This window comes from Emydura macquarii, unplaced genomic scaffold (assembly GCF_026122565.2).
Source record: "Emydura macquarii macquarii isolate MOO-44397 ecotype Brisbane River unplaced genomic scaffold, CSIRO-AGI_Emac_v2 contig_2768, whole genome shotgun sequence".
Lineage (NCBI taxonomy): Eukaryota > Metazoa > Chordata > Testudines > Chelidae > Emydura > Emydura macquarii.
The window spans coordinates 26,428,296-26,444,206 of record NW_027132905.1 but is presented as its reverse complement, the minus strand read 5'-3'; the positions used below and the strand labels follow the sequence as shown (position 1 = coordinate 26,444,206).

Below are 15,911 nucleotides of genomic sequence, written 5' to 3'. Positions count from 1 at the left end.
GGTGATTGTATGCGAGTTTATTCTAGCTATGGATCTGATGCAGCATAGTAATGAGTTGCACTAACTGCTAAAAGAAACTTGTCAGTACCAGTTGTAAATATAATATTAAAAAGTCTACTTTTTACTGACAGGCCTGGGTCCTGTTCAGCACAGCTGCAAAATGTGGTATGTGTAACAAGGTTAAAAAGCAATTAACAAGACTAGGAATGCAAGGAATCCTGACCATGCATTAATTGAGCACTGCTGTGTGGAAACCAGGTTACTTCTGCCTAGTGTCAAGAGTGGTAAGCACTCATATACCTTGACCCCTCACACTTTAGCTAGTGTCTCCTTCGTTACATTCATTATCTGCATAAGCCCCGCCCCTTTGTTGTGCGGTGCACTTGTGGTTTAGGGACCAGATGCACAAGGAGCTTTGTATTACTAATTCTTAACCATATGTGCCCCATGCATAAACTCACCTCAGGCTTGTATGTTGTGCACCTAAATTGTGCTCCCTGCTGTGCAAAGCTTTTTAAAGAACAAAGCCAATGAGTATGACATTTCCTTTGTGGAATCTGGACTAGTTAATTGCTGTTTCACCCCAATCCCCCACTCCTGAAGCCTGTTTTACTATGCTTAGCTGTGAGGACTCCAACTCCTGGGTATCCATGCACAGCCTCTAGCAAGAAGGTTGCTCTCAACTCAGTGAGTGGGTGCTTCTAGCTAGCCACTCTTTGGGTTATGCAACAGAATGACCACAGCTAATATCCCCAGTCTCAGATGCAACCATTTTAAGATTTGTAATATTAAGAGCCCCACAGTCTTAATCAAATGTGTTACAGTTGGATTATTTAAACATATTATAATGTCTTTCACAGTGAATTAGTAAGCCTTTGGTTTTATTCAGTTTTGCATTATACACAATACTTTGTATACTACAATACACCTTCATTCATATTAGCAGGTTAGGATATTTGCATACAGAGAGACAGTAATACTGTGATAGTGGAACTGATTAAAAAAATAACTACAGATGCAATGTGATTCATAGGCATAATGTTAAGATAAGCAACAACAGCAATCTTTTGCTGACTGAATGCCTTGCTCAAAACATGCAGTGCAGGAGCAAACTTAAAGCTTTTGTTTCTTGGGCTAGGAGGAATTGGGAGCATCAGAGAGTGACACCATCATTCGCCTGTGGGAATGTGTAGCTCTTGGCAATTTTGTGCACTCTCTAGAGTGTGGCTGTATTAGCTAAGATGGCTGCTTGTCTTTGCTTGGTTGCACTGAGGATCCAATCTTCATGGGGAGCAAGCACAAGCACTTTACAGGCAGAAAAAGCGGGAAACTCCAGGGATTTAAAAATCAAACATAGGCCAAAGGAAAAGGGTCTAAACCTCTTAAACCTCCTTCCCACATCAGACACATACAAAGGGGTAGCAGGGCAAAGGTAAACCCAAGGTTCAGATGCTTTTCTGGAATGTTTTTTCTGCCACCAAAAATAGAATAAAAAGAATAAAAGCCTTTGTCAATTTCTTAAAAAGAACAATTTAGTAAAGAGTTTTTATGCATTTTATCCACCTTTACATTAGAAGCTGGAAAGTAGGACACATGGAAGACAATGTTCTGAAGGTGGTGCATGTTTTGACATCATAGCATGAGGTTTAATCTTGCTTCCTTTGAAGTCAACAGCTAAACTCTCATTGCCTTCCATGGGAGCAGGATTGGGAACGAAGAATGCATGCATTGCTAATAAGTGGTCTCACGTGGACTTCCCTGGGGTATTAATGTATTATTTCTTGCTCAGGTGTGTGGCTCATTTTCTCCTGTACGGAATGGCACCATCCTACTGAATTTGTTGTTACTAGGTTTTTTGAATACACTTCTTGCTATAGAGAAACCCTAAATTGGATCTATTTGTTTGTGTTAATGCATTTTTAAGCCACATGGAAAGGCTGAATCTGCTGTGTCCTTTTTATTTAATTTAGAAAGATCTGATTAAAAAATGGAAAAGCAGCAAAGAAAAGATCAGCTTGTTGAATGCCCTCTTTCTTAAATGACTTCACATTTTTGTTGTACAATATTTCCAATGAAGGGAATAAGAATTTCATGGCAATAAATAACACACCAATGTAGTGGTTAAACTACCCCAAATACGCACATCTTCAAACAAAATATATTTAATTTAGAAACCCATCCTTTTGAAATGTTTGCTCTTTGAGGGTGGTCACAAAGAACCAAGCCAAATTATCTGGTTTGCATACAATTGTACAAGTTTTGACACTGCTCTATTATGATATATGTTTTTCTCCTCCAGCTGTCATTCTCTTTCTGTTTTTCATTTTGCATTAGCAGCAGGAGATCATAAAGAATTCTAGTTTGTCTCCACAGATAATGTTTTTAAGATAATATCTTTTGGTCCCCTGTGTTGATATGTACTTTACTACAATGAAATGATTTGGTTTGATAATCTGAATTCAGTTCTCTTGTTTGTAGTAAAAAACAAAACAAATAAAACAAACAAATCCCCTGGAACTTCATGTCTGTGGATTGGGTATTTTCAGTAGAAATAGATTACATTTTAGAAGTTAATAAATTCTACTGCTCAAGTTTCTTTTTAAATAATAAACATTTAGCTAATATACAAAAATGTAAGTTGCTTGGGCTATCTGTAGAGAGATTGGTAATAGTTTAGAACAGTAGGGTCACTGGTTAAATCCAAAGCTATCTTTTAAACCTAAGTCAAATGATCTTTTCAATGACATCATGGCATGAACTTCATTCCTAAAATAACAACATCCCAGGAAATCTACAAAAACAAAACAACAACCAAAATATTCTTTGTTATTTGGGTGAAGATCATTAATACCTCATGGCAACAGGGTAAATATACAGCCTGACCTCATTGCAAATCTAAGGAAAATTTAACTTTCCAATGGCATATGGCAGAAAATCAACATCCTAAGGGTAAAGGAGATGTTCAAACTTCACTGTACATACATTCAGAACACCCTAATTTTTTATTTTATATATAGATATATACATGAAAAATGCAAAAAATTAAATTAATGCAAAGTTAATGCGCCATTTTCAATGGATGCAAACAAAGCTTTCCCAACTTTAAGTTGCATACATAGAGATGTTCCCACACTACATCCTGCATTCATTGTATATAGTGTAGGAAATACTTAGGAAAGATACTGAGGCCAAGACTTTAAACATCGGGTGCCTAGAGTTTGGTTCTTAAATCCATATTTAGGCACTTAAATAAGTGGCTTGATTTGCAGAAGCGATGAATTAATGAGATGTAATGGATGCTCAGCACTTCTGAAAATCAGGTCACTTATTTAGTGCCCAAAATGTGGCTTTAAGAGTTGAATTGCAGACACCCGTTATTTAATATCTTGGCCATAGGCCATTCTTTTGTTATCTAAAGCATATTGGGCAGTTTTTAAGGGCTATTACTTTACATTCCAAATGCTAAAGTTTTAAATGTGTGGAGAAACAAGGCTGAAGGCACCTAGAGTCACATTAGATTGAGCATATGGAACATGGCCAATGATTGAGATTGCTTGAAAAATGTATGTGAATTTTCTCAGTATGTTTTTAAAAAAATAATCTCATGCTTTTGTATGCCTTTGGCATTTCCATGAATGCAATAACTCAAGGTATCAGAAGTGTTTGCAGCTAGAACACACTGTTAGTTGGAAACATCACAGAAAACGTGAGTGCTGGAGCCCACAGAATTTTCTCTATATGACCATGGTGCAGTCAGAGTTCCATGTCTCTAAAAGGCATGGACAGAGACCAGGAGCAGTCACCCTGGGTAACTCCACATTAATTCATAGAAATCCCCACCTAACACAATGCTGCTTAAAGCATAAGCGACGATCCACATCTTGGACATTGGTCTCTAGGATGGAGGGAAAGAATATGAGATGCAGGTGAATAAATTGTTCTGGGTGGAGCTCACAGAGTACGTTTGTTGCTTTGGATGCACAGGCACCCCTGACCTTCCCTCACTGTTCCTTGGGTACCACTGCCCTCTCAGGCAGTAAATTTCTAGGAAAGTGGCTTAGGAGACCAGCTGCTTTTAATACAGTGGGAAAGGTGTAATTGTCTTTTTTTTTTTCTTTTTTAAGATGTGTCCATGAAACAACTTATTTTTGGCTGAAACTAATCATGGGAACTGTCAAACCAGAAAAGGAAAATCTTCCAGAAAGTTTTGAGCAAGTGTGAAAGAGGTTTGAACTGAAACTATTTTGCAATCATAATTACTTGTGTTTGCTGTCATGTGAACGCTCTCTGATGCCTATGTGGGAAATGCAGAAAGAAGATAACGTATGTAGGGTAAGGAGTTCCTTCAGTTTCAAAACCTATTTTTTTTTTATCCAATCTTAATATTCTAAATTCATCATTTAAAAAAATTAAAATGGAGAAGATGATCTTTTTCGGAATACTTAATAGGCAAGTACATGTTTAAGAGTTGTGTTCAATAGTCTGAACATCCAAACTTAGGTCTATCTGATTATTATTACTGGTATGTAGCACAGTACTCTTTGGCCAAATGACTGAACACGCCCTGCACATTCCTGAAGAGTGGTATATAAGGTGTGGGAATGAACTGTCGGACTCTTTACAGCACAGATTACACTAGTAAATACAGCTGAAAGGGAAGGGTATTGGAGCCTTGATCTAGCTAGGCTATTCTATGAATTTATTTCAGTTTTCATAGTCTCCAGATTCATATTCTTCCTCCTCTTCATCTTCAGTATGGTCATAATAGTCTCCATAATCTATAGTGTGGCTTGTGATTCTGCTGCCAGCAGATATCTGAAATGTAGAGGATGAACCTGCACAGCAAGATATAAATTGTCTCCATATTAAAAGGAACATACACAAAGTGAGAACTAAGTGGAAAGATAACAAAACTTTGGAAGTCTACAGTCAGCTAAATATCTCCAGACACTTGTTAATGGGTGAGTAAGTTTTCTTTTGGAGAGAAATAGGGTGAGGCAATATCTAATGGCTTGGTCCAGTACCACTGAAGTCAATGGGAGCTTTGCCGTATTTATATATGTCTCCCACTCTAACGTGTTGAAAATACACATATTTTAACTCTTTTCAAACACAAGTAAACCATGAATTTGATCTTGTAAATGCTTTGCACATGAAATTACCATTGTGGGATGCAGCCCATTGTTTGATAAAGAGAAGAGGCCCATATCAAGAGGGGAATATGAACAACGTAGCCTGATCCTGCCCATGAAATGCAAGCAAAACTCTCCTTAGAGTAAAAAAAAATTAGCCTGCAGGATTGGGCCAAATTGAAGATAAATAGTAAAAGTTAGTTCACATGTCTTTCTAAACACTCATCAAAAGTCATTCCTAATTCTTTCCTAATTTTTCAAAAAGTAAATGATTAAACAGAATGGTTGAAATTCTAAGAATTGCTCAGGGCCACATGCAGCTATGGTTCTGGTGTGGAATGCTACCTGAAGTCAAAGAGGTTTTGTGTAAATAGGGAATGGCAGAATACTGTGTGTCTTGTGAACTTTACAGCCGTGATCCACAGTCTTTCAGATGGAAAAAGTTGAAAATTGTAGCAAAATCTCATGATATGAACCAGTTTCTATATTTTTCTTTATTGCACTTCATATATGCCTTTGACTAAAATATCTAAAGCTGATCATCTCTGAAGAGTTAAGGGTAGAGTGACAGAACTCAGTTTTCAGCTGTGAGCATCTTAATATGTCATTCTTATCCCTCATTTGGACACTTACCTTGAAGGGGAAGTCTGTGGGAATTGAGGGTGCTCAGCCCCTGACAGATCCACACCTTTTGATGGGTAATCGCCTGCTTTATGGACCTGAGCATCACTTTAAGTGCCAACAGGCAGGATTTACATTTCAAGGTTAGGCAGATGCATTTGAACCCTGGGCTCTAAATGGTAAAACCAAATGTTGAAAATTCTTCACCTCAAAAGAGAAAACACTTTACCATCAATGACTTTCAGTCTTGCAGATGCATATGCAGTACCATACTTGTTTTTTGTTTGGCAGATGTAAACACCTTCGTCTGATTTCTTGATGCCTTCAATTTGCAGCCACCCTGTCACACCATACTTCTGAGGCCCACCTCTTGCCTGAGGGAATGCAGACACACTTTCAAGTTTTAGCAGACACCAGAGAAGAGGATGTTTTTCACAAGGGTAATTACCTGGACGACGTTTGGGGCCAAACTTTGCTCTCAGTTACTGTACACTGCCACTGCCCCTTGGTCTACAAGCTGTATGTATTCCTGTGTGCCCCATCCATCTGCTGCCCTGTGCCCCCTCAACTCATGCTGTGCCCCTGCTCATTTCCTCAAACTTCTCCATCCCTCAGAGCTGATCCTCTCACTTCTCCTGCATCCCCAGCACCCTACCTGGCTCCCCTTTTCCATCATACCTCAGCTTTTCTTCTCCCAACTGCTCCAATCTGCCTCTCTGGCTTAATTCTCATCCTTATAAATCTTCTGGGAGTGAAGGGACAGGTGGAGAAAATGGTGACCTTTGGACCTATGCTGCGCTGTTTTCTTCTGGTGTGACCAGCTGGCCCAGCCCTACCTTCATTCTCCAGAGGATACTCCTCCCCTCAATCCATAGGTGGTGTGTCAGTCTTTAGGGGAAGGGCCCTTCCCACTGGGCTGCACCAGCTAGCCCCTGCACTGAGCTAGCCGAGTGCTAGGCTCCACATTTTCCAGGCAGGGGTCTATGGAAATTCTGACTCCACGAGGATGGTGAATCCCAATATGGCCAAGTGTTCAAAGCAAACTTGTTTCACTGTGTCTCTTTTTATGCTGTTCAGACCTGGACGCTGTAGGCAAGGCTCTCTCAGGCCAGGTCCAGGTAGAGTCTTTTCATCTCTTGAATCCAGAGTCACTTTTACAGCCCAAACACTTCCTTTTAAAGGCCTTTTCCCCTACCTATGGCCTTCACTCACTTCACCTTCCAGGCCTGAGAACTCTTATTCTTATTTTTTCTGCCACACAAGGAGGTGCAGGAACCCCTTCCTCAGCATGGGGTACATCGCCCCTCCCATACACTCTTGGGTTAGTTTTAATATACACTTTTAATCCTGACAACATCTAATTTACTGCTAATGATCAGAGAACCGGATCCTATCAGTCCTCATGCAGACACAATGAAGATAATGGGAGTTTTGCCTGGTAAAGACTGCAGGATCATGACCAGAACCATTAGAGAGAGAGAGCCAAGACAGTACAACACTCAGGCTTTACTACTTCCTCTACCTATGCTGTCCTCTCTCATCAAGCCCTTCTGAAAGCAGAGCTCTCTAAATTCCCATGCATGCTCATACTGTAGCACCCCCTACAGGCAAGCTATTTATTGTGACAACATAGGCTTCATTGTATCCTATTATTGACATTCACAGAATCATAAAAATGTGGGCTGGAAGGGACTTTGGGAAGTTATTGATTCCAGTCCCTTGTGCTGAGGCAGGATCAAGTAAACCTAGACCATGTCTGACAGGTGGTTGTCTAACCTGTTCTTAAAAACCTCCAGTTATGCTGATTCCACAGCCTCTCCTAGAAGCCTAATCCAGGGTTTAATTATCCTTGTAATTAGAAAGCTTTTCCTACTGTCTAACCTAAATTGCCCTTGCTGCAGATTAAGCCCAATTCTACCTCCAGTGGACATGGAAAACAATTGATAGAATCATAGAATATTAGAGTTGGAAGGGACCTCAGGAGGTCATCTAGTCCAACCCCCTGCTCAAAGCAGGACTAACCTCAGCTAGCATTCTCTTTATAACAGTCCTTAACATATTTGAAGACTTATCAGGGTCCCCCATAGTCTTCTTTTCTCAGGACTAAACATGCCCAGTTTTTTAATCTTTCCTCATAGCTCATGTTTTCTAAACCTTTTACCATATGCAGATAAACTAGGCTATGTAGTGTAGCAACAGGAGACCTGAACCCAGTCTCTCTCACAAACAGAAGTTGGTCCAATAAAAGACATTACCTCACCCACCTTGTCTCTGTGACAGGTGAAAGGCAGTAAAAACAAGAGAGCCTCCTTAACCCTCCATTCCCTTCCCTCAACTCAGTAGTATAAAATATGATCTGTGGAATAAGATTAATCTACCTGGATTGAGATGTGGGCATCATCTCCTGGCAGAAACATTTTATTCCCTTTTTTCTTCCACTCCAGGTGTGGCATAGGATAGGCAGACACCTCACAGCCAAAGATGATGTTGTTACCAGTGAAATTCTGAGCATCTTGAGGTGGCAAAGAGATAACAGGAGCTGCAAGGAACCAATATGAAAAGATCCTGATAGATGGACATGGTAAAATGCAACTGCCTTCAAGCAGTAAGAAAAAGTCAAACAGTATTGTCACATGGTCTGAAGAAGCTCATGACCGTGAGTGCCAGCCTCAGGGCAGATGGTCAAGAAGCAGGGCAAATACCCCAGACTGGTTGTATGTTCTATAATTAGATTTCACCAACCCAGTAACAAGTCTGAACTCCTAAAGCACTATAACAATCTTACCATAGAGTTACAGACAGTTCCCTTGGGCATTGCAGTCTATCTTGCCACCCAGGCAAGTTTGACTGTGTGATAAATGGTCACTTACAAGAAACATCACAACAATATTCAGGTTACTCCCAGTCCCAAAGGACCAGTCAATGGTACTCAGATCTCAACCCAAAGAGGACACCTACAGCCAGTCCTATAATAAACTAAAGATTTATTAACTAAGAAAAGAAATAAGGGAGTTACTTACAAGGTTAAAGTAGGTAACATACACACACAAATGAGTATCAATCTTAAGTTTCAAAAGTTAATAGAAATTTCTATCATAAGCAGACTCTATATGTCCTTGGGGGCTAACCCAGGCTTTTGTTGAGCGATTCTCGCCTCTTTAGAGCAGCAAAAAGAACCAAATCTCTCCTTGTCGGAGATTTTTATTCCCTTCTCTCCAGACTCCAAAGTGATAGAACAAGTGCCTGACCCTTCTTCATGGCAGTGGGCAAGGCAATCAACAAAGTCTTTGTCTTTTTGAGGTCTTATAATGGCTCATTTGGATTCAAAGGCCCCTTGTCTGCAGGACCAGCACTTTACATTAATTGATGCTTCTTTCCTGTTTGGTGGGTTACACTGTTACAGAGGTTTACAGTGGAAACACTCAATATAACGTTATACCATGGCCTACAGAGATTATAAATTAGATCAATACATGCAGCATCCTATAAGCTATTCGTCAGGTCTCAAAATCAAATATCTTCTTACAACTTTAATATTTATCTTAACAATACCAACACACAGGTGAGCCAGACTGATTTTCAGCTATGCATTTGTCAGTGTTCAGTGAGGCCTGGGGCCTTGGCATGAGCTGGCACCTGGTCTGCCAGTGTCATATATATAAATATAAAAATATAAATATAATTTTTTTAAAATCTTCACACTCCTATTTTGTATGAGAGTTTGTAAAACCAGTTTTGAAGATGTTTGTTGTGTCTCTTGCTCTTTACACAACAAAAGCAATGTGAGGAACCACAGGGTAACAAGTATTTATTAAATATTCATAAACATGGTACGCCTAGCTGCATGCATATTGCTGCTCTGATTGGTTTCTGGTGGCTTCTAAAATATGGAGCACAATGACCATGACTAAAGGACTAACAGGCTGTTCAAAGGCATGCTGTTCCTACACACTGCCAGGGTTATACCCTTTTCTACCTGAATTGAAAAGTGAAAATGAAGCTGAAATTATGGTAAGATGTATTACTTTTGTATAGGAACCTGTGAATTGTCATATCTGATGTAACCCATCTAGTTCAGCATCCTATCTGACAATGGCCAGTGCCAGATGCTTCAGAGGAAGGTGCAAGAAACATTGTAGTGGACCATTATGGAATAATTTGTTCAAAGAGAAACTGTCTGCCCAATGCCTGATACTTAGGGGTTGGTTTATGCCCTAAAACATCAGATTTATATCTCCTCTATTTTTTGTCTCGTCTAATTATATTTTGGAAGTGCTAGTTATCCCTAAAAACGTCCGGTCTTTTTTTAAATCTTACTAAGCACATGCCCTCAATGATATGTTGTGGCACTGAGTTCCACAGATTAAAAAAAATTAAAAATATTATCTTTTACCAGCTTTAAATTTGTTCAATTTCAATTGATGTCATATTGTTCTTGTATTATGAGAGATTGGTAAATACAAGTACCCATCCTTTATTTTGTATACTTCTGTCATGTCCCCTCTTATTGGTCTCCTTTCTGACTTAACCATCTTAATCTTTCAGTCTGCCTTCATACAGAAGCCTTTCTATAGCTTTAATCATGTTTGTCACCTATCACTGACCCTCCTCTATTTCTCTTGTATCCTTTTTGAGACAGGGCAATCAGAACTGAACACAGTAGGTCCAGGAGATGGCAAAACATTGATTCAGATTGCAGCATTTTCAGCATTATTTTCTACCTGATTTTTTATACCTACTGTCATATTTATTTATCTGACTTCTGCTATGCATTGTTCAGAAATTTTCACAGAGCTGGCCACAATGATGCCCAGGTCTTTCTCCTGGGTGACCATGGTTAATTAAGAATCCAGCAAGGACGACAAGGAACTGGAAAGAGATCACTTTGCTGCTGTTGTTTAACTTAGGTGATTTAAACAATTTTACCCTATGGGGTATTTTCAAAAGTGACTTAGGCCTGAATGCACAAAAGATACCTCAGTCCCTGTTTCATGACCACTGCAATGCACAAAACTCCCATTGAACCCTGTAGATGAACCTTACTCAGCATCTAAGTTTTTGTAGTAAAAGTTCCCTAGTTGCCTCTGCTTCTGCCTCTGAACATGCACGTTACTGCCTCCCTATGGATGCCCAGGCTCCTATCTCTCACCTAAGCCCCAGAGAGATTCATAAACCAGAAGATCAGGCCTCTCAGGCAGTAGCTGCCTCATAACTTTTAGTCCAGAGGCTAGGGTACTCACCTGGAATGTGGGAAACCCCCAGTTCAGGCCCCCCTCTCCACCTGAGGGGGCAAAGGGATTTGAGTGGGATCTGTCACCTCTCAGGTGAGCACCCTAACCATTGGACTATGGGCTATTCTGATGTGGGGATTCCCTCAGTCTCTCTTGTTAAAGCTGTTGCGCTGTGGATAAATAATGAAAGAGTCATTGGCCCAGGGGCACTGGAATGCTCTAACCACCAAGCTACACAGTGTCATGCTTGTGCATACATTCTCTGGCCCAAAGGACTCTTTGAGAGAGAGAGACAGAGAGAGAGCGCAGGCACACACAAGCATGAGAATGACTCTGTATCCCAGTGGTTAGAGCACTCTGTGTATTATATAGGAGCTTAGGTGCCTATCTCACGCTTTGCGTAGCACAGTGATTTCCCTAGGTCCCTAAAAGTTAGTATTGTGACACTGAGCATCACAACACCTTACTCCTTTTGTTCATTCAGGCCTTAGGCACGTAGGAAACTAATACTCATTTAAGAACATAAGAACAGCCATACAGGATCAGACCCATGGTCCATTTAGCCCCGTATCCTGTCTTCTGACAGTGGCCAATGCTGGGTGCTTCAGAGGGAATGAATAGAACAGGCAATCATCAAGTGATCCATCCCCATTCATCCTCTCCTAGCTTCTGACAGTCTGAGATTTAAAGTCAAAGGGATATAGGCTCCTAAATTAAGACGTTTTTGAGAATGAGGCCTTGCAATGCTGAATGCAGCAATGCTTAAATTCATTTAAATACCTTGTTCTAAGCCTTTTCTATCTTGCCTAATTTGATCACAGCTTAATATAACTTACGTTTTAAAGAATCATTAATATTTTTAGCACATATCAGCACTTGGTTTAGAAAAAGCAAAGAGAATGTATTTTTGCGTGTTACATAAAGGTAATAAAGTATTAGTGCAGTAGACTCACAGTTTTACGAACACCAGCCTTAAGAACGACCAGTTATCTGAACCATTTTACCCAACAGAAAAAAAAAATCAAATCAAATCACATAACGAACATGATGTGATGAAGAACAAGTCGACATCCCTTTATATTCCGATGCCTTCAGTGCACCATGCTGAAGCTTAGGCACCTTGCCTCCTGTAATATTAAGATGTTCAATTTGATGAACGCCACCATCCCCAATGAGTTTGTAAAGGAGAGGTCCTACTGTTTTACTTCAGAATGAAAATATAGCCTTCACAAGATTTGCTCTCACAGCCTTAGTTCAAAACTACCTAATCTAGCCACTAGCTTTTCACATTTTTGGCTGAAAGAAAAAAAGATTTCAGTTAACCACGAGAGGGAGCCCATCCAATGCTTTGAACAGAATAAACAGTTAAAGTATAAGGGTCAGGCTGAATGTACTATACAAATGCATTTACTGAATGGACTATATGTATATATGTATGCACTATGCATGTAATGAATGTACTATATGATTTGTTATATCAACAAGCAGAGAAGAAAAACAATTATCATAAGTAACCTAGTTTTTGGTGATCTATTTGCATTTCCCCCCAATATGTTTGTCCACAACTAACATGCGTTTTTCAGTCGAACATATGTTTCCTATCTCTTTCTTCAAAATTGTCTGTATTTTCTGGAACACTGGATCCAGTTTGGTTTTAATTGTTGGTTTATATTCTTTTCTCCCAGGTCCCAGATGCTTGGAGATGGGAGCTTCGGTAGATAACAACACATTTTTGCTTGTGATATTTGAGTTAATATGTCTCTGCAGAATGAATGTTTCAGCAACTGAAATTCTCACAGCAATTGGGACCAGAGAGCAAATATACGTGTGCCAGAGTATAACAAAACCTGCCATTTATATCACTTCTGAATTTGGCCCAGATTTGAATGTTCATAGCCAACAATGGGAAGAACCCAGCAGGAACACAATATGGCCTCGAGACCTATAGGTTGTTGTGCCAAATGCTGTACAAGTAACCAACGTGCAAGCTACCACCTCTATCACCTCTGAATATGGCCCCGAAAGAAGTTATCAGTGGAATTCCTGTTTCAAGCACATTTTTTCAGTGCAACTTTACTCTTCTGAAATATCCTTCGTGTTCCAAGGGGCACTGGGGCTGTAACATTTGGGGGAAGTTCTGTGGCATGTCTGCTGATGAGCAAATGTGAGGATCCTGTACATTTGGGTCTGCTTGCATTCAGCATTACTATTCCAAGTTAGTAAAACAAGCAAACAATTTAAATAAACTTCAGGGGAGAAAGTCATGTGGAGATAAGCTTAAAATTCTCTGCAAAGAAGCGAGGCTACTCCCAACCAATATTTTATACAATATAAAACAATTGATAGAAGATGACGCATCATTACATTTTAAAACAGGAATATGTATATGAATGTGTACAGATTTATGTGTGAATTCTACATATAATCTCACATACATGGCAAACATATATATACTTTGAGATCCTGTATAGAAAGCCCCCCATATGTGCAATTTGATTCTCTCTCTATTTGTGTCTAGCTACAAAGCTGTTTATGTGTAATTTGGATCTCTCTCCATATTATGCATTAGGTCACTTGGCAATCTGCTATGTGAGATGGTGATACTAATTCCTAAAGAATGAATCAGATTAAAATCAGACTGTAAAAACAGTCAGTATTCAAGTAACTACCCTAACCACTTCATTATCTGCCTCCCCCCTCTGCCCTGCAGTGTAGCTGCATTTGAATGCTTGTTTCTTACCTATGTAAATAAAATGTAGCCAAACGTATATTTAGTTTAAAGCCTCAACAAACTAAAATGAGGTTCATAATTCTATATAATTAACATGAATGCAAACACCTTTAAGGAAATTTGATTCTGTTCTAATGTGTGGATTTGTAATCAATGAGTATTTAGATCTTTTAAAAACCATTAAGTTACATTCTTTTTAACATTTTATACCAAGAACAGAACTTTATTTAAGTGATTTCCAAACCCTATTCTATTCTATTCTATTCTATTCTATTCGGGTTCATTTACTGCATCCATCAGCATATTATCTGAGACCTGCCTTGCTACCACCTCTGCGATATCAGTTCAGGCATTAAATAATAATAATTCCAAAGATACTTTACCTCTGTGGTAGACTCTCACCATATTTGACTTTGTGCTCAGCTACTCTGAACACCTTTCACTTATTAGTGACATTGTTAAATTAATTCCATTATGGTCATATATAATTTTATATATAACTTGTGTAATATTCAAGTTCACACTCCACATATTCACAGATCACCTACTCTGTAGATCTGTTGCTCATTAGTGACCATGTGATATAAAATCCACTGTAGTAATATACAAGTTTACAACGTACAAGATTAAATACCAGCTGAGGAACTACTTGTGTAAATCCCATAGTAATAATACAGTAATTATAAAGATGCTGAAGCATTATTTTGCTATAACTAAGGCTGAAACATTATCAGATGTTTCTAGAAATGAACATCAAATCTTTGTCTCCTTTATATATCTGCTTTGGAGAGCAGATTACATGTCTGTGTATGTTACCTGATTCACATGGTCCTTTGTGCTTTATACTGATATTTCTTCTCTTCTCAGAATAAGCCTCATTGAATCGGCAAATGTTCTCATACGTCTTGCCTTCAGGTCCACATACACTTTCCTGGGATTTGCAGACACATTGTGGTTCAGGGATTTCCACAACCTTTGTTTCATCGGCATCCAGCCTGCACTCCAAATTCTCCCCACATTGCCCATAGAAATGATTGATGCTGTCCAAGTCACAGATCTGCCCTTCCACATTCCCACATTCAGGACAGCAGCCACACTGATCTAATACAGTCCCGGCTGGACAGTGTGTAGGCTTGGAGCAAAGTTCCAAATTGCATTTTCCACAGCTATCTCCTTCCCTTAACAATCTCAACCAACTCCTGTAGTACAAAGTGGTGAAACTCTGAGAAACTTGTACCAGGGCTACCAGCACTGCTATAACCTCCAGGGATTTCATCTTGAGATTGTAATGAACAAGAAGCAAAGGTCTTTGGAGTAAAGCCAGGGAGCCAAAAAGAAAAGGAAAAAAAAAAAAAAAAAGAAAAAAACCCACACACCGCGAGAGCAAGAGAGAACGTCACATTCCTTTTTTGGTTTTGGAATTTAAATGTACTGCAGAGGCTTTAAAGAGAAATTAACATCAGGTTCCTGATCTGGAACTGATAAATAAAAATTCATACAACCCTATGAGCTTTTCTCTAACGCAGTTTGGAAAATGGCTCTTGCATACATATGAAACGAACTTCCCCTCTGCCAGCTGAGTTGAAGCTTTGTGAAATGCTGTTCTCTCAGATTGTCCACTTGAGCCAAATTTGCAGAGAGTTACTCTATTTTAAAAGCATTATAGTGTAGCTATTGTAGGAAGAAATATAGAATGAACCAATGAAAGGGCAGGGCACATGCTCATGTGTTTCTTTCTATTAAACTCTTCCTTTTCTCTCACTCCCTTAATAGTGTTAGTCACAAGGACCTAAACATGGGTGGAAATCAATGCCTAGCACACTAGGGAAATTACCTCTAGAGCTGAGCCAGAGCCAGGGCATTTGGATCAAGTTTTAAATCTAAATATCTCCCTAGACTGAGTGTGTTTGGATTCATAATTCCATTTGGATCCCTTATAGAGTTGGCCCCAAGCCATGGCATTTGGATCCAGATCTGAATGTCGAAGGGACATGGAGGTGAGTCTTTGGATCACTGTTCTGACTCTGTCCCCCTGCCTTTGTGTAAAAAATAATAGCAATGGGGTGTGACAGAGTGCTGGGAGCTAGCAAGTCAGCCAGGACTCTGATCACTAGAGCACTAATTAGGTCCCCCAGAGTGCTCTGATTGGTCATTGGGATGTAATTATCTAATCAGGCTGGCAGGCTGAGGGGTGCT

General features: G+C 39.5%; 1 protein-coding gene across 2 annotated transcripts; it reads right to left on the bottom strand.

Annotated features, from left to right (window-relative positions):
• Positions 1 to 885: 885 nt before the first annotated feature.
• LOC137165248 (kazal-type serine protease inhibitor domain-containing protein 1-like) lies at positions 886 to 15,271 on the bottom strand. 2 transcript variants are annotated; one of them, XM_067566428.1, is made up of 4 exons: positions 14,532 to 15,271; positions 8,132 to 8,292; positions 5,961 to 6,127; positions 886 to 4,835 (listed from the first exon to the last, which is right to left on the bottom strand). In XM_067566428.1, exons 1-4 carry the CDS (start codon positions 14,989 to 14,991, stop codon positions 4,760 to 4,762), a joined length of 864 nt encoding a protein of 287 aa, XP_067422529.1. In that variant the 5' UTR covers positions 14,992 to 15,271; the 3' UTR covers positions 886 to 4,759. The 2 variants fall into 2 exon arrangements, with proteins under 2 accessions (XP_067422529.1, XP_067422528.1); XM_067566427.1 differs by having other exon boundaries at positions 5,983 to 6,127.
• Between the last annotated feature and the right edge of the window lie 640 nt (positions 15,272 to 15,911).